This window comes from Trachurus trachurus (genome assembly GCF_905171665.1).
Source record: "Trachurus trachurus genome assembly, chromosome: 3".
Classification (NCBI taxonomy): Eukaryota; Metazoa; Chordata; class Actinopteri; order Carangiformes; family Carangidae; genus Trachurus; species Trachurus trachurus.
The window spans coordinates 12480562-12502882 of NC_139893.1; the positions used below are offsets into that span (position 1 = coordinate 12480562).

A 22321-nucleotide genomic window follows, 5' to 3' on the forward strand; every position below is an offset into this window, starting at 1 on the left:
TACAATATGGAACTTTTACACCGTTGAAAACAAATAAAACAGGGTTACAAGCAAGAGAGTGTGACCAGGACATCCTCATACTCGGCTCTCTGACTACCAGCTAGAGCCATAATTTATCAAGTGTCACCTATAACTGTCAGATCTAACATTAATATTTAAGTCATGATATTGTTCATATGTGTTGAGTAATTTTGAGAAATTTTTGGCTAATTATGTTGCACATCCTGTTCTATTCAGGCCATTTGTAAAACGAAACGACAGGTTTCGTCAGCAGGAAGCAAGTTATGCAAATCCTCCGGTGGGCAGTTCGCCAGCAGCTCTTTATCATCCATCTCTGCAAAGTGCACACACCGAGACAGCTAAAGGCCTTTCTCACCATGTGGAACAAATTATGGCCAAAAAACACAACCAAACAAACACAACTCACAGATTGTTAATGTTCTAGCTGAAAGTGAAATAAATTCATTATGGCTAAAACAGCAAAGATGAGAGAAAAAAACAAAACAAATTTTGACATTAAATAAAGCCAAAGACATCATATTAGTATTTGGGTAATATTGGTTATTTATGCTTGAAAATTTTCCATTGGACTGTGGGGATGAGAGTTGGCCTCGAACCAATTCTTCCAATCTGAACAGCTACTTTCACCAGCTGATTTCCCCCCGTGACATGACTGAGTTTCCAGCAGAGAGAGGAGGAATGTATGGGGTGGATCCAGTTTCTCATTGAATATTCCCGTGGTGAATCGAGCCCTGCTGCACTGAGTGATCGCTGTTCCCTGTGGTATCAATAATACAGGAGGAAGTTATTGTCCCCCGTGCAGCAGGCCACAGTATCATACAGCTAAAGCAAGTGGAGGGAGGAGGTGGTCTTTTCACTCGGCCCTCTTGGGTTTCAGGGCCTGCAGACAGTGGTCTGACTCTGGGGAGCCTGCTGCTCTGCCCTTGCACAGGGCTCAATTGTACGTCTGCCTGACCGAGGGATAAACGTGTCCAAACAGTGACAGGCGGCACAGTCCTGCTGGCCAGGCCCTGTCGGTAAGACTACACCCCCAACAAACCCACAGTCGCAAGACGAGTCCCAGCTGAGAGACAGCTCAATAGAGAATTAGCCGGGTGGGAGACATAAGACGGTTCGAGAATCGGATATATATCACGGGTGTGATTAACTTGATCCAGATTTTCACCTTGTTTGAGCACCTAGCTGAGTGCTGTGACCTTCCTGTGGCCCCAGGAAGGGCCAAAATAATGAACTGGGAAAGGAAAATAATATATTAATACACAATGACCAGCTATAAGATTGAAACAGGTGAATGGTTTTAGTGCTTTCTAAACTACAAATTATGTTTCAAAACAAATCAGAAAAGTTTCAATGTGAACTCTTAAAACAGACTCAAAGGATTGTCATATAAAATAGTCCTCCATACTAAGACTCACCATTGCTCTCCTCATGAGAAAACTCAATAAACATAAAGCCAAGTGGCAGCCTATACCCCAGAGACGAAACAAAAACAACAACCCCAAACTCAAATGCTCCAAACAGCTAAAGGAACAGGGAGCGAGAGACAGGGGACGGAGGTGGGAGGGGTGTGGAGGGAGAGTGAAAGGTAGGCTAGAGAAACACAGAGTGATGGTGAAACAGAGAGTTGCACTCAAGAAGAGGTCAGCTGTGTTGACAACACCAAGTTGGAGACGCTTGTGAGGATACGATAAGACATGAGGGGATTATAACAGCTGGTGAGTAGGGAAATTGTTTTTCTCTCTACATTCATTGTCATTATTGTGAATTGTCACGGAAAATGTACAAAATAGTTTTTTTTTTACTCATTTCACTCATGATCTCTTGTTAAACTGTCTTTAAGACTCAGAAATTAGCTTTTTATTTTTTATGAAACTGTGTTTTGAGCATCACCTTTGGACCTGCTTTCACTAGTTTCATAGGTTAATTACATTGCTGATACTTGTTTTAGTGACCATGCAGTGAAAGTGGTAAGGTGATGTCGCAGTCAGTCATTAAGCTTTAATATCCCCTCTCAAGTGGGATACTTTACTCCTTGAGTCCATCCCATCACTGCAAAGGAATAAACAGCATCCATTTAAACACAGGGGTTTTGTGAAATCAATATAGGACAAGCAGCAGCGCAGAGAGAAAGATGTGACACCGCTGGGTCACTGTGCACGCTGGCATGAGATGAAGATGGCAGATAAAGGGCCAGGGATGGCCACTCTCAGATTCACAAGCATCATCGTTTGTGCTGTTTTACTGGGACAAGGATCTCCAGAGAAGATAGGTGAGTGTGCCACGTATCACTTTACATACAACAGACGGCTGAATGTTTTATTATAACACATGCTTATGACATGATGCTCCTGTAATGGGACTCTTTCAGGAGGTGGTAAAGAGGACCAGAGAGATGAGATTATTCGGGAAATTATTTCAAAATGGAGTAAAGGAAGTGGTTGGAGTTCACAGAAAGCTCCACCAGAAACAAACGAGGACCAGTCTGTGCACCCCTGGGTGAGGAATATCATGGGGAGCCTGAAAACACTCGGTCTCCTTCCCAGCAAGAACCTGCCTTCATTAAACAAGCCAATCGACAGACACAGACTCTCCAGCTTCCTCTACAACATCTCGATGTACCTCCAGGAGATGGGGGCCGAGCTGGAGGAGGTGCCGCCGGCGGAGCCAGATGATGAGGAGCAGCTGTGGGAGAAGGTGCTGCATTTCTTCCTTCAGTCCGAGGGAAACGCTGCGATGAACCAGTGGAACGGCCGCGTGCCACCTCGACCAGGCGTCAAAGTGCAGGACTGGTTTTTGTCCCTGAGGGGCAGCCCTCACTGGGACTGGCTGCTGGGGCTGCTGCAGAGCCTCATCGCTCTGTCAGAGAACCAGCCCCTCAGGCCTCTCTTGACCTTCGTGTCCCAGAACTGGAGGACCTTGAGCGCCGTGCTGGAGGCCGCGCTGCAGGCCCTGGTCAGCGGGACCTACGGCCAGGCCAGCGCGGGCCTGCAGGGCTTCATCTGTGCTCTGAAGGGCCGTGGTGACTGCGCCTTCAGTGTGAGCTGGCTCCAGAAGCTGCTGCGCTTCTTAGAAACACGCAACTGGAAGCCGGTGGTCAGTTTGCATCCACCAGGAGAAGCAGCTGAGCACACCAAGGGCTCGAGCGCGTTTGGGCGTCTGAAACCCTTCAGCCTCCCTCCTGAGGCCTTGAGGCAGGATGGGCTGGATAGAAATGCCTCCCTGGAAGACATGATGGCCACAGAGGAAGAAGATCCAGACTCCATGCAAACTTTTCTACTTCAGGCATTGTCACGTTCAGGCGGAGGAGAGCGAGGAGGACACCTGGCTCAGAAGAATCTAGCTCTTGTCCAGAGTTTGGACGGGCTGCGGAGGGGCCTCCTGCACAGGGTGGGCAGTTCTGTTTACGGTAACCTGAGGAGGAAAGTGTCACGAGTTACCATGGCACTGCTTGATGATGTCAGCACCCTGGTGGAGGTGCCACATCCCAACGCTCAAGGCCGGTGCTCAGTTGGTGAGTTTGTGGAGTATTTGGCTTCAGAGGCTGTCTGCACAGTCCATCACAACTTGCTGTTTATTTTCATATCCTACTGTTCAAAGTGCATTATGCATTCATGCAAACAATCAATAGGTGTTTGATGAAGGTTTCTCATTTCAAACACTGTGTGGATGCACTCTCATATTTACATGGTTTGTTTTAGAGGATAATTATGAGAAACACAATCATGCTTTGAATTTTCATAATGATATGAATACATTCATTCATTCTTGTTAAAACATCTAATCCAATAATTAATAGTTGTGGCCCTCGTTTCACCTGAGAGATACTGGAGTGAATGTGACAGTGACACTGCTTTAAAATCTTTATAATCATGGTGGTCATTGAAAGCGTCTGTTGTTAGCTTGGCTAATCTCTTTATCCTCTCATTGATGTCAGTAACATTATATCTCAGGCATTGTCAGCTGAGCTGCACTGTTACATCAGACCTAGTTGTGCACTAGTCTGCAAGAGGTTTTTTCCACCACTCATTCACTTTGATTTTCAATTAATACTCGATTTCATTTGTCTTTTTGAAGGCGACCTGAGACAGCTGATCCTATGGTGAGTAATTTTAGGGATATGACTGATTGCATTTCACATGTTTTGGAACAACAACATAAAAATCACATTTCTCTCATCTTTTCATACATATCCAGGGGGATACGTCACAACGTGTCCTGGAACACCCAGGCTTTGGGCGTGAATTCCCACGGCCTGCCAAGCTCGCTCCCGTTCCTGTCCTGTCCGTCCAGAGAAGGAAGTGGAGTAAGATCACAACAATCTCCAGCCCACTCGCCTCCTGAAACAGCTGCTCCACAAGCCGCCTCTGAACGTAATGGACCCTCTGCTGCTGCTGCATCTCAACGCTCCCAGATCAGAAAGCCTCAAACGGGAAGAACAAGAGAGAGCAACGACCGGCTGAAAGTGATGAAGTTCCCCACCTCCTCAGAGATCCTGGAGGCAGCGTGTAATGAAACCATCCCAGGCTTGACAGGCGTCTCCAACTTCACTGTGTTCCTCTACTGTAAACTCTTCGAAGGGGAGAACGGGTCCGTTGATCCTGCAATGGCTCAGATGGGGCTCGACCTGCACGCCACCTGCTCCGATGCAGCCTGGTACCTGTCGGCCGCTGAGGACGACTTCCTCTGGGTTCATGTCTGCAGTGAGTTCTTTGCCCAAGAATTCAACAACACCGTCTGTGCCAACTCTTCATTCTGGCTGCAGAGAGCTCATCAGGTGATGATTAATGTTGAGCATTTGATTTGTTCTCTGGGAACTTCCCATAAATACCAGTGTCATGTCACGACAAGGCAACTGAGAACACGCTTGTTATTTTACTCAAGTTCTATTAACTCATGTTCAACATTTTGGCAAATCGGTCCGTTGCCACAATCCCTATAGTCATAGCAGTAGGTTCGTTACCTTTAATTGTCGGTGCAAGCTATTTTTAGAACCATGAGCCCTGAGCTCATGGGATTTTTTGGTTTCAAACTCATCAAATACAAAATCCAACAACTCCAAAACGCTCTTGTGGACAAGTTGTGACCTGCACATTCATCACGCTATGAGATAATAACAGAACGTTACGAGAGATGGAGTTGTTTTAGAGGCAAATGCAGAGACTGCTTGCCGAATGCGCATCAGCGGTTTTGCATGAATTAGTCTCTAAAACAACTGTGTCTCGTAATGTTTCATTATTATCTCATAGCGTGGTGAATGTGCAGGTCATAACTTGTCCACGAGAGCATTTAGGAGTTGTTGGATTGTGTGAGTTTGATGAGGGAAACCAAGAAATCCCATTAGCCTCCATAGTGTAGCTCTGAGCAGCTTGCGGCTCTGCTCTGCCGTTCTAAAAATATCTTGCAGCGACAATTAAAGGTAACGAACCTACTGCTATGACTATAAGGATTATGGCAATGGGCCAATTTGCCAAAATGTTGAACTATCCCTTTAACTTTTCACTGTTTTACTATTTGCAGGCTGCATTGACAAAGGACTACAATTTTTTTAATCAGACAAATATCGACGACTTGTGTGTGCAGCTGTCAGGTGAGGTGTTAGAAAACCCGGGACTGGATGAGGACTGTCTGGCTCAGCTGGGCAGCCGGTCCCTCAGCGCCCAGGCGTTCAGACACTGCTTCCTGCCAAACAACTCCGCCCTGATCTCAGCTTTGTGCGGCAGTGAGTCCGTCGACTCTCACCGGTCCCTGCCAGAGGGAAGCTGGGCCGCGGCCTACTGCTCCAAAATACTCAACGTCTCCCAAGCCGACAGCACCAGTGAGGAGACTTGTCAGTACAGGAAGTGGTCCGTGCACAGCTTCACCAACGCCACCCTCCTGCAGCTCTGTGGGGAGACACACGGGCTGAGGGAGTACGTTTGTCTAAACACCACCGTCTACAACCACCTGCTGAGGTCAGACCCTCAGTTTGCCGACGTCTGTGCCGATCTCCAGGCAGAACTCGAGGGCAGGAAGTGCTTCCTGCAGAGGTTTTTTGACATGCTTCCAGCGCCGTATGAGTTTGACACATCACAGCTCTGCGTGGACCCGGCGCCGCTGCTGGTCGACGTCCTTCACAAGCTGAGCGTGTGCGAGATCGAGGGAGGGGAGCGCGAAGGGTTTCTAGTGGCGCTGGGGTACGTGCTGCGAGTGCTGGACTTCGTGGTGGGCCTCTCCTCCGGTCTCGACGAGGGGGAGAGAGAGGCGAGGCAAGGTTTCGGTCAGGCCATCCTCCTCTCCAGCCTCCTCGACAACACGTCCTGGGCCACGCTGCGGCCCGAGGCCTCGATGAGCGTCCTTCACACTCTGGGGGTCTTCCTGCGCAGAGAGCAGAACGCCACTGTGAAGGAGGACCTGCTGAGCTGCTTCAGTGTAAGACAGCTTAAACACACACACACACTCACACACATACACACACGCACACACACACACACACACACTTACACACGCACACACACACAGAGATCAAAGAGTGAATAACTTTCTGCTGTCACATCAGCCCGTCTTGTGGGACCTCATCCAGCGAGACGATAACTCATCTGCTCTCAGGGTTCTGCTGCAGGTAGCTACTGGCGCGTGCCGCTACGTTCACATTTATCATTACACAACACATCACCCCACTGAACTTTATATTTTGTTTAATGGCTCTATTTCTCCAGGAGTACCTCCAGATGCCAAGGGACAGCATTCGCACTCTGGTGATGTCTGCCGAGAAAGATGCAGTCAAGAGATTTATCTCCCATATGCATCAAAGTTGGGACCAGTTACAAGTTGAGACCAGCCAGGTTTGCTCCGAAAGTCCAAACAAAAACAATGAAGATGTTATTTGTGACATTTTTCTACTGCACTCTTTTCTACTGCAATCTTGTGTTGTATGAGTTATTTGAATCTATGTCTCATCGTGGCCCATGCATAGTTAAAGAGAGCCAAACTTAGCCCGCGTCCTGCTCTTTTGTTTCCTCTGTCAGGCTTCTCAAAAAGAGTTACAGGCCATGGAGACGATGACGGCTGCTTTCATCCATAAGTTCCCCCGAGTGACCCCAGAACTGTTTGTGGACATGTCTCAGTTCATCCCCTTCATGTCCGTCTCCGACATCATGACCTTCCCCGCTTCCCTAATAGTCAACGACAGCGTGTGAGTTACTGACCCCAGAAACATTTTTACTGTGATGTAACTTCCTGTCCTGATGCAAACAGCGGTAATTACGTGATAATGTCGAGAAATAGCCAAGAAATAACAATTAATTGCGCAGTAATAACAAGAAATAGCCTAGAAATAACGGTCAATTTCATAGTTATGTCATATTTTTCATAAAGGCAAAAGATTACACATGCTTTTCATACTTTTTTGGGTAAAGGTCAGAATTTTTCTCCACCAAATCCTTGCAACTGACCGTTATTTCTGGGCTATTTCTAGACATTATGATGCAATTAATTATTATTTCTTGGCTATCTCTTGACATAATAATGTAATTAACGGGCTGTAAATTAAAAGGGTTACCCAAACAGCTTCTGTTGTTCGTTGCTCTTTAGACTGACGGCCATTCGCGACCACAGCTCAGGGATGAAGTCGCTGCAGAAGAAGGCCTTCGTCAAACGACTCTTGCAGTCGAGCGTTGTGGGTGATGTCCCTACTTGGCCGCCGTACTTTCTCAGCTCCATCCTCCCACTTCTGCCTTACCTACCAGTCAGCTCTTTTCAGCAGCTGACATCACAACAGGTTAGAGGTCATTTCAGCTCTTTTACAGTACATAATTGCTGTATATGTTCTGTCAGTGACGACAAATTAAAAGCAAAACTGAATGGAAATAAATGCTTTTTTTTTTTTTTTTTTTTTTAAATTTTTACATGAACATGTTCTCTTTCTTTCAGCTTGCTCCCCTGGTCGAGTTGCTGGGGAATGGGAGCCTTGATGGTGTGAGGGGGCGCCATGTGCTGCGGACGCTCTTCAGCAAGAAGAAAAATCTGACCGGTGATAACATACTGAGGTGGGACCTAATGTTTATACACATAAAATATGTAGCTGCATGAAAGCATATTGCTCCGTGGCATCACAGCTACTCCACAGAAAGGCTGTAATGTAGATACAGAGCTTCAGTCCTGCACTCGGTGTCACTTTAACTAGCATTGGAAAAAAAAGTGCACACTACAGCTTGTCTTTATATTTGTTTTACACTCATAAAGAGTGGGGTCATGTACTTTGCAGGTTAGGAGTCCTTTCCTGTTATTTGGATCCAGCAGAACTGGGTTCATACGTTCAGGACTCAGCTGTGTCCCCTGATTTCTGGCGGCTGCTGGCTCAGTGCATGTCCAAGGGGTTCATCAGTGCCAGCGGCAGGGTGAGAGGGGTGCATGTTCCTTCTGGCATCACTGCTGCTCTATTTTGCTGTGTTGTTATTCCATGCCGTGTCTGAAACCGACTGTTTCGTTGTGTTTCGTGGACAGTTGTCTGCTTGGTTGATACCAGCAGTTCAGGCCCTGAATGTCAGCAGCATGGCTCCTCCAGAGCTGTCGGCGCTCAGTGGTCTGCTGCCCCAGTTAGGAGCTTCCTTCCTGCTGTCTCTGCCCTCACAGCAGCTCCTGGACATCCTCTCACAACCAGGCGTACACACATATTCTCCAGCACAGGTCAGCAGGGAATGTGTTTTTTTTTTTTTCTTTCATGAGCTACTTCTTGTTATTGCCGACGTTTTTTAGTTACCAGTAGCCTAAGTTTCACTTTCGCTTCAAGTGCGGCTGTATAACCACATTTAGCTATTAAATCTCTAGAGCAATGAAGAGGATGTTCACTGGTAAAGTATGTGGCCCTGACCTAAAATACTTCACCGCTCTTATTATGTGAATGCTTGTGTGTATTTTTTATGTGCATTTCATCCATTTTTTAATACTTTCTTCAGGCATTTCAAATATTATCCAAGATTTCCAAGGACACCAATGTAAGTAAAGGAAAAAATTCTGAACATCTCTGTAGAATTTCAATCATCCACTCACACTCACTCACCTCTCTCGGTGTCTCTCTCTGCCTTCCAGCTCACAGTGGAAAAACTGTGCAGACTGAAGTCGTTACACTCTGGTCTGTCCCCTGCTGTGCTCAGAGACCTCCAGTGGTCTGAGATTGGTGAAATTGTCCACTGTCAATGCTGGAGAACATTGCTAACTGAGCTGAAGCCTGGTCATAGAGCCATGCTGTTCACTGCAATGCAGGAGGTAACAGAGCTTTCAGTCTGAAGTGCATCACTTATCACTTCTCCAATCTTTTCATAACTCCTTAAAATTTCCTGTCACTAATTCCTTTCCTCAACATGTATTACAGATTGTGCAAAAAGCCTTCAACATATTGGAATATGTCACATTAAAAAAGTGTTTTCTGGTTGTATATAATCAACAGGCTTTACACAGAGACGTGCAGAACATCACACAGCAGGTAAACTGCCTTTTACCGTTTGTCCCTCTGAGGAAACTGATAGAGGAGAATAGAGAAACAATTACGAGGGATATTAGCGCGAACAGAGACGTGCTCTGGTCGCCGCAGCAGGTGAGCATTTCACTTCAGTCTGCTTTTGTTACTGTTTAACATTGCATTGATACGACAACAATAGGTCGGGCCCCTTCTCTAAAGAAGAAAAACTAACCAGCTTTGGTCTTTGCTCCCTTTAATCTGCAACTCATTGGATATGCTTCACGTGAGCCTTTCAGGATATTAATTCTCCATACACATCAGCCACCATCAAGCTAATTAGTTTGGATGTAGTACAATGGTGTAGAGGAGTGTAGCATAAATTAATAATGGCTACCTTAAAGGGATTTTTTTGTCACAGCCAAGAGTGTATTAGCCGGCTTTCACCACCTGTTCTCTGCTCCTCAGCCTAACAAGACCAAAGTCAAATCAATAAAGATCACCTCTCTCACTTAGAAGCTAAACTGAAACACACTCTGACTCTGCACATGGAGCCTAATCTGATCCGGCCAATAAATTAGACAGTTATCAAACAGATCTTGGGTTCAGCCCAAGTGATTTCACTGCATATATTCAACAGAGCATATTTAATGTGGTGCAGTGTCATGAGTGATATAGCACCAGTGTTTCATTAAACATTCAGTCTGAGTTTTGTTTAAAAGGAAAATTAGCAGAGTTTAGGTCACTAAAGCAGGTAAACCTAATCGTTTCCTGTCGATTATATTCTACTTAGAGGATCTGTGTTTAGGCTTCTGGTCCTGGTTCGATTAATCTTTTCTAAGATATGGAAGTTTGGGTCTAATGTTGGCAGGAAGGAAGGATAGGATCATGAAGAATATGTGGACGGCATCCAATATTTGTGTGATGCCAAAAAAAACCCCAAGAATATGGAGTTGCAGTTGCACAACAATCTGTTGTAAAAAACTTATTTCTCAGAACTTGACATCCAGAAAATGACATTTTAACTCAAAATCTTGTCATCATTAAACCCACAGCAATTGTACAGTACTGTATCGACATGGGAATACTGTTAGTGTGTTTGTACCCAGGTGTTCCCATCCTCATAGTGACCTGTTCCCAGCAATCGATTGTAAACCACAGACACAATACTGACTTTCTTTACTGACTTTCTGTCTGCACAGGCCCAGTTTCTGTTCAAAAAAGCCTCTGAATTTAAAAACATCACCAGCAAGTCAATGAGGTGAGTTGAACCTACTGGACCCAAACATCCAGACCTGTGGTTTAAATCAATAAGTCATTTTTTTTTCTTGCAAACCCAAAAACAAACGGCTCAAATCTTCAGTCATTTTCAGGTCAAATGCCTCTGTCTCACCTACAGGGCTCTGGGTCAAGTTGCCGCTGGAATGAGCTGTGACTTCTTGAGGCTTCGGACCAACGACACCGATTTTGCTGAGCTGCTTCAGTTTGTTAGTGAGCTGCCTGGAGGCACGACACCTGCTCTGGTGAAACCTCGCCACGATCTCTGATATGCATTCATTAGACTGATTTACTCACACATGAATAAAATGAATATTGCCATCAGAAAATATTAAAACACTAACAGGTTCAGATGTGTTTTTGGCTGTGTTACCAGCGGAAATGTATCATAGAGGAAATAAGGAAGCGACCTGACCTCGACCTGAGTGTTTTGAGCTCTGGGTTCGCTGTGACATTACCGTAAGCGTAGCTATATTTTACTATTATCAGATGTGTGTCATGGTTAATTCAAATATTACATCAATTACAATTACATTTGCTCTCTTCTTTTCCAGAGTGACAATGATAGAGGATCTCTCCAACGCCTCCTTCAGAGCTGTTTTGGACCACATCCACGCTCACTTTGCGGATTTCCTCAGACTTCCACATTACAAGCAGGCGAATTTGGCTGAGAAGGCTTTAACAGAGCTGGTAATAAATACACAATATGTTTTAGGTAGATAAGTGTGATCAGAAACCGCAATTGCTGCATGCAATTTCCAAACATCATTAAGATAAAATAGATTTCCCAAATTAACCTGAGGGTAATTAAAATGATAAACCATAAGCATGACTACACAGAGTAAAGTGGAACTCAGAGATCCTATTTCTGGTTAAATGAAATCAGGGCTTGCGTCGGTGAGTCACGTACTTGATTTGTATTAACACATTAATGGGGACAAGGGAACAAAGTGGGTATTTTTTTTTGTGAGCTTGAGAAGCCTGAACCAACAAATGTCTGGAGAAGAAACAGATGGAAAGAGAGATCCAGGCTGTTTCATCCTCGCAACAGCTTTTCACACCAGTGAAGTCATATCAGTGTGAAATCCTTGTAATCCAGGTCCCCTATGTGCATGTGGTGCTCTGCAGGGCTCTTCTCAGGCTGAGGAGGAGATTGATGGCACCGCTCTGGACATCCTGGGGCCTTTACTGCCTTTCTTGGACCGGGACAGTTTGGCTTTGGTGGACAGAAGAGCTCTGGCTCTGCGGCTGGAGGAGCTGCGAGGTTTCTGTCTTCCCAAAGAGGCTCTGAGAGATATTAGTGCCCTGCTCACTCAGAAGGATTTACTCGGGTAAAGGATCACATCCGCTGGAGAAAACACTACAGGATCCTGGTTATGACACATTGGCTAGTCATATATATGCCACATATTATAGACAGGTTTAAAAAGTGTGTACTATGGTGTCAGTGAGAATCAAAATGTCAATTTGTATGAAAATAGTGGCGACAAGCATAGAAAAACAAACTGAAAACAAAAACAAACAACTAAAACTGAACGAACAATTGCAGACGCCAGTAATCATGAGAAATCTGCACATGAAATGCTTATTTGTTTGGCTTTTAATGGCTCTACAATAGGCTGCAATAGTTTAATCTGATGACAAATGTTGTTGATAAAGGCTGAATTCATGGCTTTTGAATTACAGGAAATGTTTCATTTTGGCTCGTATAACAAATTCAAACAGTGTTAATAGTCTACAGTCATGCTAGGGGCTATTTTACAATTAAGCTGAGGCTGGTGGGACTTTGATTACTTATTTGCGCTTACTTCAGTGCAAATGAACAAAATGCATAGAAAATGATGAAAACTGATGTTTGAGTCGAGTGATGGTGGTAGATGAAAGGATAAAAGATAAAAAAAATATCCTAGGATTCACCCTTAAGGGACATGGATGTCTGTACGTATATGCAGTTCACATAAAGAAATTTTGATTGTGAAGAAGTACTTCATAGGCTGAAACAAAACACCTTCAGCACTTGTTAGTTTAAAGTAGTAAAATAAACACAGGAGAGAAGAACAGATGTGTGTTTAGTCTATAATACATTCCCACGCCTGAAGATACTAGAGCTGTGGTTTGCAGTGAGACGAGGATTAACCTACTCCAAACAGCAGCAGTGGTGAGATTTATGATTTATTTGCCAGGGATCCTTCCAAATGGCAGGTTGGAGATGTCGAACATTTGGGCAGGTTGGTGTTTTCTCTCTCAACAAAGCAGATTAACGCCATCCCTCTGGTGAGCACCCCCCCCAACATGCAAAAACATGCAGATAATTAATTTCACTACTCTGCAGTTTTCTTGATATTAATCCAGGTTATTTGTGAATGTGTTATTCCTGTGCAGACAGTGTTGAATAAAGACACAGTGGAGCAGGTCATGGTGGGTCAACAGCGCTGGGAGGACAGTGAAGTCGGTGGGGTGTGTATCACTCGGTGCATGGACCGGCATCGCCAGAGACAGCGGACTCAGAGTCTGATCCGAGGGATTGTCAAAGCACGGAGCAGGAGGGCAAAAGGTTTCATCATTTTCCTACAAGTTATACCCACTCCAGCACATTAGTGATATATTTGTATCTGTGAGAGTTTCGAGGAAGCTTCTGTGTCACTGCGGTGAATCCACCTGTGTTTCTTTGAGCAGTTCCAGTTCCCAGCTGTGCCGACATCAGAGGGACGTTTCCCTCGGCGTGGTCGTCCACTCAGCTCAGCCGCATGTCGCAGCAGGATCTGAAGCAGTGTGTAGAGGATTTCGGTCAGGATGCTTTGCTGAGCTCTGAGCAGCGCCGCTCGCTGTGGCTCAAGCTCAGGCAGGTCAGGAAAAACTCTTCCCACTGAAGATCATGCAACATTTAAAACGTCTGGGTTTGTTCGTTTGTGGGGTTTTTTTATTCGCTCTCAAGGCATTTTGTTCTCTTCCACACAAGTATGAATACAACCTGTTCTCTCCAATGCATTATACAGACTTTAACAGTTACCTGCATCATCCTAGCAGCAGTTTTGTCGACCACCTAGTTAAGACTTTGTCCCCATCAGATCATAATGTAGTTCTGGATAAAAGTTCTTGATAAAAATGCGCCACCCCTAGTAACTTAATTGACATTTCACTATCAATGTCTGAGAATTCCTGCTTTTTTGATGGCTGTAAATGTAAATTTGAATGTAAATATAAGGCAAGTCAACAGGCTGTTGCATCCTTTATGAGTAGTATTTCAATATGTACAGGTAGCTACATCTCAATAAATTAGAATATCATGGAAAAGTTTATTTATGTCAGTAATTCAATTCAAAAAGTGAATCTAATACATTATATAGATCCTTTATACAGAATGAAACATTTCATGTCTTTATTTATTTAATTTCTTTTAATTGTAATGATTAGCTTATGGCTTGCATTTAATGAAGACCTAAAATTCAGTATCTCAAAAAATGTAAATATTACAAAAGAAAAAAAAAGGATTTTTAATATGCAAATGTTGGTCTTCTGAAAAGTCTGTCCATCTATATGTACTCAATACCTGGTTGGGGTTATTTGACTTTATTATTTGTTATTTGACAGACTACTGTATGGACTTTCCCATAATATTCTTATTTATTGAGATGCACCTGTAGTATATACTCTGGTTCTTCACTCCCTCCAGTCCTTCAGTCCCGTGAAGGAGATGAGGGCGGATCAGGTGCTGGCTCTGGGCTCAGTGGTGACTGAGATGGGAGAGAGAGAGCTGCAGGACGCAGATCTCACCGACCTGGGTGTGATGGCACATCTGGGGACGCTGACGGACTGGAGCCCTAAAAAGGTGAACTTTTGCTAATGCATCAACAGAATTTCTCCTCCTGGTGTAAAACTGCAAAGAAATGACCGGAACTCAACGTGGATACTGTGCGGTGCTAATGCTTCTTTTTCTTTTCAGATGAGAGCAGTGATTGGGGGCGTGATGCGGAAACGTAAATTGAAAGTGGAGCAGTTAACAGTCGTTGATCTGGCAGCATTTGGTCATCTGATCTGTGGTCTGTATCCTTTAGAGCTGAAGAAACTGAATCCCTACAATCTCAGGTCAGTCAAATACTGAATAGGCTATATGATCATCAACATCATCCTACTTTAATTCAACACTTAAAAAACTATTAAAAAAAACACCTTTAAACTTTTCAAAGCAACCTCAGACAACTGATAAGCCATAATAGCCAATTGAACACATTTCAAAATCATACATATTTCCAAAGTAATCACAAAAAAACGACAATATGAATCAAACACTAAGAAATACAAACAAAAATGGACACATGCAGTAAAAAGGACCCGAGTTTGTCACTTGTTAAAGTGGCCTATAGTGATTTAATTAGACATTAATTGAAATCACAGACTCCTGCTGCCATATTTAGGGCACACATTTCCTCTCATGAAAACGTTTAACACCCCCTCAGTGGGGCATTAAGTCTCTTTCTCCAACCTGCAGCATGGCCTCCCTGTTCCTGCGGGACATGTCTCTGCCGTGCACAGAGCAGCAGATGGAGGCGTTGACAAGTCGACTGTCCAGCCCTGAGGCCTTTGGTCCAGTCAGTGCTTGGGGACCAGAGGTCTTCACTGAAATTGGGACATTGGCAGGTACAGGACTAAGATAACGTCCCTGGGGGTATAAACTTCTCTGCCATCAACTTTTTCTTTATTGCTTTTCTTCCAAAGAGTGTGAGGAGGGCAGAGGAAAGAAATGACAGCTCTTGGATGGATAGGTACAATTAGAAATATCCCCAAGGGTTCAGACTAGAGGGTGAAAAGGGGGGGGAAGTTTCTTTTTTTAAAACGTTCCCTCTGATTTGATATGAGAAACATTAATTATCTGACAGCAGTGTTTGTCTCTCGGTCCAGCGGGCCTGGAGGATCTGCTGCTGTCAGCTCTGGTACAGGAACAAGTGGAAGGACTCAGCCCTGCAGCCATCGCCCTGATGTCCCCGAAGAAGCTGGCAGTGAGTTTCACCTTGGTGTTAAAGGGTTTATTTATTCAAAATAATCAACATAACAGCATTTAATGTCACAACAGATGTACAGTACTCTTTAAGTGGCTTAGATGCAAGTATTAACGAGATATTTTGATTTATGTAACAAGCAGTCGAACCATTATCTGTACAGTAAGGAAGGAAACATTATTCTCCGCAGACATTTTGAGAAGTCTCATGCAGAAGAGTCAATAAATAATAAATTATTTAAAGAACAACGGCCCAGTTCCATTTAGCTGCTTCAGTTACAGCACCTTGGTGCTGTTTGTGCCGCCTCTCTGTCACTCTGGCATGACTTTCTGGGATGCCCAAACAGAACAGTGCCATGACAACGACCAGTAACAACTCTTAACTAATCTTTTTTTCACATTATTTTAGCAACTCTCATACAGCTGTCTTTTTTTCCCTTTGATTTCATTGTGATGCCTGATTAAAAAGGATAAATTAGGTTATTATAATAACTTTTCTGTACTCATTTAATATCAAAATTGATATTTTAAAAAGTACAAGAAAAATAATCAAGATAAAATTCTATAAATACACACATACTCTTAATTTGGAAAGTTTAACAAGTGGACACAAAACATATTGCGAGTTTCACACTCTCAGCATTTAAGCACATCCGTCAGTGAGTAATAAGCAAAACACATTTCAGAGTCTCTGAAAACAACTTGAGAATCTAAACCAAGAGCAATCACAGCACCATAATACATCTGCATTTCTGGGAGTAAAAAAGGAGAACTGTAATGACTTGGAAATACAAAAAAAGAGCGCACACATATCTCAACTCAACTCAACTACAGTAAACTTTATTTATATAGTAGTAGTTGAAAACAAAGTGCTGTACATAGAGACATAAAACAATTAAAGGCAATAAAATAAACAGATACAGACAGTAGAATAGTTGTTTGATTGTTTTTAAAAGCAATTAGAAACAAAACAATAAATAAAAGCAAACCATAAAACACTAAAACAAAAGCAGAGTCTCATGCAGAGTTGAAAGCCAGGGAGTAAATATGGGTTTTAGGACTAGTTTTAAAAATGGATAGTGAGGAGGCTTGTCTGATGTGCAGCTGTAGCTCGTATCAGAAACAATAAACAAATACATGGACTTGTCAGGAATAGAGCAAGAAACAACTAAAGTCATACTTGACAAAGTGAACTCTGGACTCGTATGAAACATACATGACCAGTCGTAGTTTGGTCATTTATCCATTTGTACAGTTTCCTTTATAAATGGTTTCCCGGTATAATATCATAATGTTTGACAAAAGGATGCTGCCTCTTCACCCTGTGTGTCTGTGTGTTTGTGTCCGACAGGTGGTTTTCAGCGCGGTCCAGTTGTCGTGGCTGAGTGCGGAGCAGGCGTGGGCCGTCACCGAGGAGCAGTGGACTGAGCTGGACGTCGAGCAGAGACACGCGGTCGGACTGGCTCGATATGAAGGAGACGTCCTGCTGGAGCAGAGAGGTGCATCATCATCACCAAAAAATAAAATAAATAATTTAATGACCTCCTTCATATACAGTAGCGAGCCTCCGACTGTCATTTTTTATCTATTTGGGGAAGTTTTTGTGAGCACATAGCCGTCTTTATGATGACATTACTTTCCTGTAGTGAGCAACCAATATGATTTTTATGTTGTGTTTATGAGGTGATGATAAACGCTCTGTTCCTCTGCCTCCATAGGGAGAAACCTGGCTCCAGCAGCCCCGAACACAGACAGCCTCGCTCTCTGCTCGCTGGCTCTGTGCCTCCTGTTATGGCAACTAATGTGAAATGCTGGAACAAAATGTAACTGTCCATTGACCTCTCTTGATGGTATCATCATATTTGTACTGCGAATAAATATTTCCAACTGGTTATTGCTCCTTCTCTTGTGCTGGTCCTTAAGTTTGCATTACGACTCACTGTAGCATGTAGTTGTACTGTGTATACAACTGTTCTGTTAGACCAATCAGAGTAAACCGCCATGTTTATTTGACTAAATCTACAGGGTGTACGATCAAACAAACAAACGTAAAATGAAACATCTTCAGTCTTTTTGAATTACTGATGTTAAACTTCATCAAAACTTTCCCCTCTGTATCTATAACCTCTGTTAGATCAGGAAAACACCGACCACCTCTATGGAAATTTCCTCAGGATATAATTTGGAAATTTCATTAGCGCTCTGTTAGCATCTTTTTAATCTAATGTATATTTTATTTAATACAAACTGACATTCTGTAAACAGGCAATTATAGGCATTTATTTTTTTATTTGACAAGTGAAAAAGTCAGCCTACCAAAAGTTATGAAATGCCCTGCAGTCTTGGCTAAGTCTGTGGTCCAGTCTTCATGTGTCAAACTCTGATTCTCTCAGTTGTGTGTACAGAATGCAAATGCTTTTCCATTATTGTTTGGGCATTTTATTCCTTTATTACATGGATCCAGTGGAGAGATAACTGGTAATGGGAGGAGAAAGAGGCGGTGAGCAACATACAGAAAAGGCCACCTGCCATAGAAAGACCTAATAATGAAAACTGGGCTAAATTACCTCATCACAAACTGTCTGACTCACAGAAAACCTGAGACCAGATAGTATTATTCCAACACAGGGGTGAGCTACCAGCTGGTAATGGAGCTGTCATATACAGTTGTATCCAAAGGTTTCAGAAGCACCAGTGGGCAAATAACATATTAACACTTCCGAGAGAAGTGATAAGATGTAAAAACAAACCCTGCAGTAAACAGACATTACAATGTGCCTTTCCTCAAATGTTAATGCAGTGTTACAGTCCCCTGACATCAACGTTATTTGAAAATATAACATCTTAAACATCCACGAAAATATCTGCAAACTTTAAGTAATGGGCAGGAAGAGTTTTGTTGGAGCCACTGTTAGTTTTTCGTATCGTTTTAAACCCATCCTGCTGCACTGTTCCCCTCAACACCATCAACAAGACCAAAAAAATAAAACGCATTGCATCCAAGACCACTAACCGTCCCACACCAAAGCTCCCAGAGCTCAGCCACAGAGCCGCCACACGCCTCACATGGACAATAACAGATGACCTGGACCCCCCCTCAACCCACACTGGTGGTGGACACGGGCTCGTTTTAATAAGAGCTTCATCCACGCTGCTGCAATCGCTGCAGTTAATAACCTCCCATTGTAACCTGTTCATCCTTTCCTATATGTGTGATGTTTTTCAGTCTGGTGGTGCACATGATGGACTGTGAGAATTTATTTTCCCCTTGGGACAATAAAGGCATCTATCTATCTATCTATCTATCTATCTATCTATCTATCTATCTATCTATCTATCTATCTATCTATCTATCTATCTATCTATCTATCTATCTATCTATCTATCTATCTATCTATCTATCTATCTATCTATCTATCTATCTATCTATCTATCTATCTATCTATCTATCTATCTATCTATCTACATTCATAGCATAAAGCGGTGTCTTAATCTGTCCCAAAAAAGAAAACAGGTCTCTGTTCATGTGAACTACTGTAAGAAATACTTTATTTTTCTTGCTAGCACTGCAGTGACTGGAAATCTGAAAATTCACCACTGATATCATGGCACTGGATTATTGAGCGTGTGTCTTACAGCACAGTTGAAAATATATTGTATAAAATGAATGTTATATTTTTGGTTTGTTATTTTTCTTCTTCTGATATTCAAAATGATGTGTTTCTTCTGTAAAATATGACCGGTCTTGCTATTGCAAACTATGGGTGCATCCTATACACTATAGACATCCTGTAGGAGCTTCTGTTAGTGAACACAAATCTTAAAGCAAAGAAAAAAAGAACAAAAACAGGTGATTTTTCCTTTGTCTCTAATGTCAACACTTCTCTGCACTCCCTTCCCATGAACCAGTCTACCTTCCAGTATACTCCCATTCAGCTGCTCTCCCTGCCTTTCCTGCTCACCAGAAGCTGCCTTCATCTGCTCTTGTTAACCATTTCCATGTTTTCATGTTTTGTCTCCAATTTTTTCCCTGTTAAAATGATTTTTCTTGGGAGTTTTTCCTCAATCGATGTGAGGTTTAAGGCAGAGGATGTTGTTATGATGCTGTGTAAAGCCCTTTGAGACAAACTGTTTGTAAAAATTGACTATACAAATAAAATTGCCTTGCCCTGCCTAATGGAGCCTGTGTAATATTTTAAATGGTCTCTTTCTGTCATTATTACATTATTAGTTAATGTATTTTGTATGATTGTTGTTCAAGTATCCTCTCTTCTATCTGACTTTCCGGATCAGTTCGCTACTGCCTTCGTATACGATCAGTGGAATAGTGTGAATTTACATCGAGGGTGAATGTTTTTCAATAACACTTGAAACAACACTTATTTCACCTGGAATAAAGGGTCATAGCCTATAAAGGTGTCTTCTTTTGTTACAGGTGTTGCTGGAGCTTTTTTGTTCTGGATTCTCCACGGCACCTTGTTAACTGGTGAAGTTGTGCCAGATACCCCCACTCTACTCTACTGAATGTTTTTCAACGTCTGGTGGTGTAGCTACATGGTGGACTGATCTATCTATCTATCTATCTATCTATCTATCTATCTATCTATCTATCTATCTATCTATCTATCTATCTATCTATCTATCTATCTATCTATCTATCTATCTATCTATCTGTCTGTCTGTCTATCTATCTATCTATCTATCTATCTATCTATCTATCTATCTATCTATCTATCTATCTATCTATCTATCTATCTATCTATCTATCTATCTATCTGTCTGTCTGTCTGTCTGTCTGTCTGTCTGTCTGAATTGTGTCTTATTAGTGTCTTAATCTGTCCCCCCAAAAAAGAAAACAGGTGTTTTTTTCTTTGTCTCTAATGTCAACATTCCTCTCAATCAATCTCCATAGTGGGTCTCTATCTATCTATCTATCTATCTATCTATCTATCTATCTATCTATCTATCTATCTATCTATCTATCTATCTATCTATCTATCGAGCTATCGAGCTATCTATCGAGCTATCTATCTAGCCATCCATCCATCCACCCATCTTTCTTTCTTTCTTTCTTTCTTTCTTTCTTTCTTTCTTTCTTTCTTTCTTTCTTTCTTTCTTTCTTTCCATCCATCCATCCATCCATCCATCCATCCATCCATCTATCTCGCTGCACCGCGGCCGCTGGCCGGCAGGTGGCGGTGCAGCAGCGCCGCTGCCCGGCCGGAGGAGGTGTTGCTCTGAAACGTCTCCCTCTCCACTTTTTGTCCGCGCTGCCGTGACGTATTTCCTGGGGCTTGTAGGGACCACTCAGCTGTACACCGGAGGGGCTATCATGACTATTTATAACCAGCGATCCCCGCCGGTTGTCCGTGTTTCCTCCTGCTCCTCCTCCTCCTCGCCGCCGCCGAGCCTCCGCCGCCGCCGCCGTCGTCTTCTCCGTCGTCGCTTCTTCTAACGTCGGTCGGTCGGTGCGAGTGAGTGAGACTCAACAACAAACAACCAACGAGCCGGTGGGTTGAGCACGATGTAAAAAAAAAAAAAAAAAAAAAAACGGAAGCTGGGAAATTGAGCCGTTTGTAAGTTTCCGTCTGTATTTTTTTTTTTTTTTTTTTTTTTTTTTGGGTAGTAGGCTACTTGTTCGTCGGGGCTGGTTGTTGCGTGCGTGGCTGTGCGAGTTTGGACCCGGACATTATAGCTACACAGTAGAGGACCGGACAGGACAGGACAGGACGGGACAGGACGGGACAGGACAGCACCGTGTGTTGTCTTATTATTGATCCCAACCGGCTGTTAGTTTGTGTGTGTGTGTGTCGGCTCGGAAACGCTGCTCTCTCCCTCTCTCTCTCTCTATCCCTCCTCTCCTTCTCTCTCTCCCTCTCTCCCTCACACACACACGCGTCCAGCTGACGTCGACTGCGCTGCGTCCGGTTTCTGTGGTTGTTCCTGCGACTACACACACACACCGCTCAGGGTGGGAACTAGTAGTAAAATGTGTGAGTGAAAGAAAGAAAGAAATGAAATGTTCGTCCGGGGAGGGTGAGAAGAAGAAGAGACGAGGAGAGACGCAAAAGGGGGAGGAGGCACCTGTGTGACGGACGGACAGGTCGCAGCCTACCGCCGAGAGCCGAGGCAAGTTTGCGTTAATCGCTTTGGCGCGGTTCAGTTTCCAGACGCGTTTTATTATTTTGTCCTGCTGCATCCTGCATCGGATCGGATCGGATCAGATCTTCCTCCTCCAAGCAGCTTCTTATTCTTATCCTTCCTCCACATTATGACTACGTCTTGTTGTTGATGTCGTCTTGGTCTTCATCGTCGTCACGGACTTAACAACTTGTGAGAGAGGTGAGTCCACCGACCGTAAACTCATGGTCTTACTCCGTCCTCCTGTCAGCTGATTTATTTAAACCCCTTAACTTGAGCTCATAAAGTGTTGGTCGGCGCTGCTGCTGCTGCTGCTGCTGCTAAAGGGCCAGAGAGGGGGAGAAGTTTTTTTTTCTTCCTTTCCTTTACTCCTTTCCCCTCGAGCTGTTCTGCAGTTCATCTGTGCTGCTGCTCCCTGTAAACACTGTTGTTGACACTTTACTCCCTATTTT

The 22321-nt window shown here is 43.5% G+C and overlaps 2 protein-coding genes across 2 annotated transcripts in view; both read left to right on the forward strand.

Annotated features, from left to right (window-relative positions):
• Positions 1 to 2190: 2190 nt before the first annotated feature.
• LOC311003942 (stereocilin) lies at positions 2191 to 17568 on the forward strand (the record flags this gene model as incomplete). The annotated part of the gene is made up of 29 exons (XM_083995859.1): positions 2191 to 2290; positions 2390 to 3532; positions 4096 to 4120; positions 4216 to 4795; positions 5539 to 6429; positions 6557 to 6619; positions 6717 to 6842; positions 7026 to 7192; positions 7591 to 7777; positions 7930 to 8045; positions 8264 to 8396; positions 8503 to 8685; positions 8955 to 8993; positions 9088 to 9264; positions 9446 to 9592; positions 10657 to 10715; positions 10854 to 10977; positions 11109 to 11191; positions 11287 to 11422; positions 11861 to 12063; positions 12916 to 13006; positions 13115 to 13286; positions 13409 to 13578; positions 14406 to 14561; positions 14676 to 14818; positions 15222 to 15370; positions 15632 to 15729; positions 17080 to 17227; positions 17447 to 17568. 29 exons carry the CDS (start codon positions 2191 to 2193, stop codon positions 17533 to 17535), a joined length of 5898 nt encoding a protein of 1965 aa, XP_083851985.1. The 3' UTR covers positions 17536 to 17568.
• A 4146-nt stretch (positions 17569 to 21714) lies between these two features.
• Positions 21715 to 22321, forward strand: part of furina (furin (paired basic amino acid cleaving enzyme) a) — an 86388-nt gene continuing 85781 nt past the window's right edge. The window contains exon 1 of the mRNA XM_083998837.1: positions 21715 to 22070. The gene's annotated coding sequence lies outside the window, so the exon portion shown is untranslated. The remainder of the gene's footprint in view (positions 22071 to 22321) is intronic.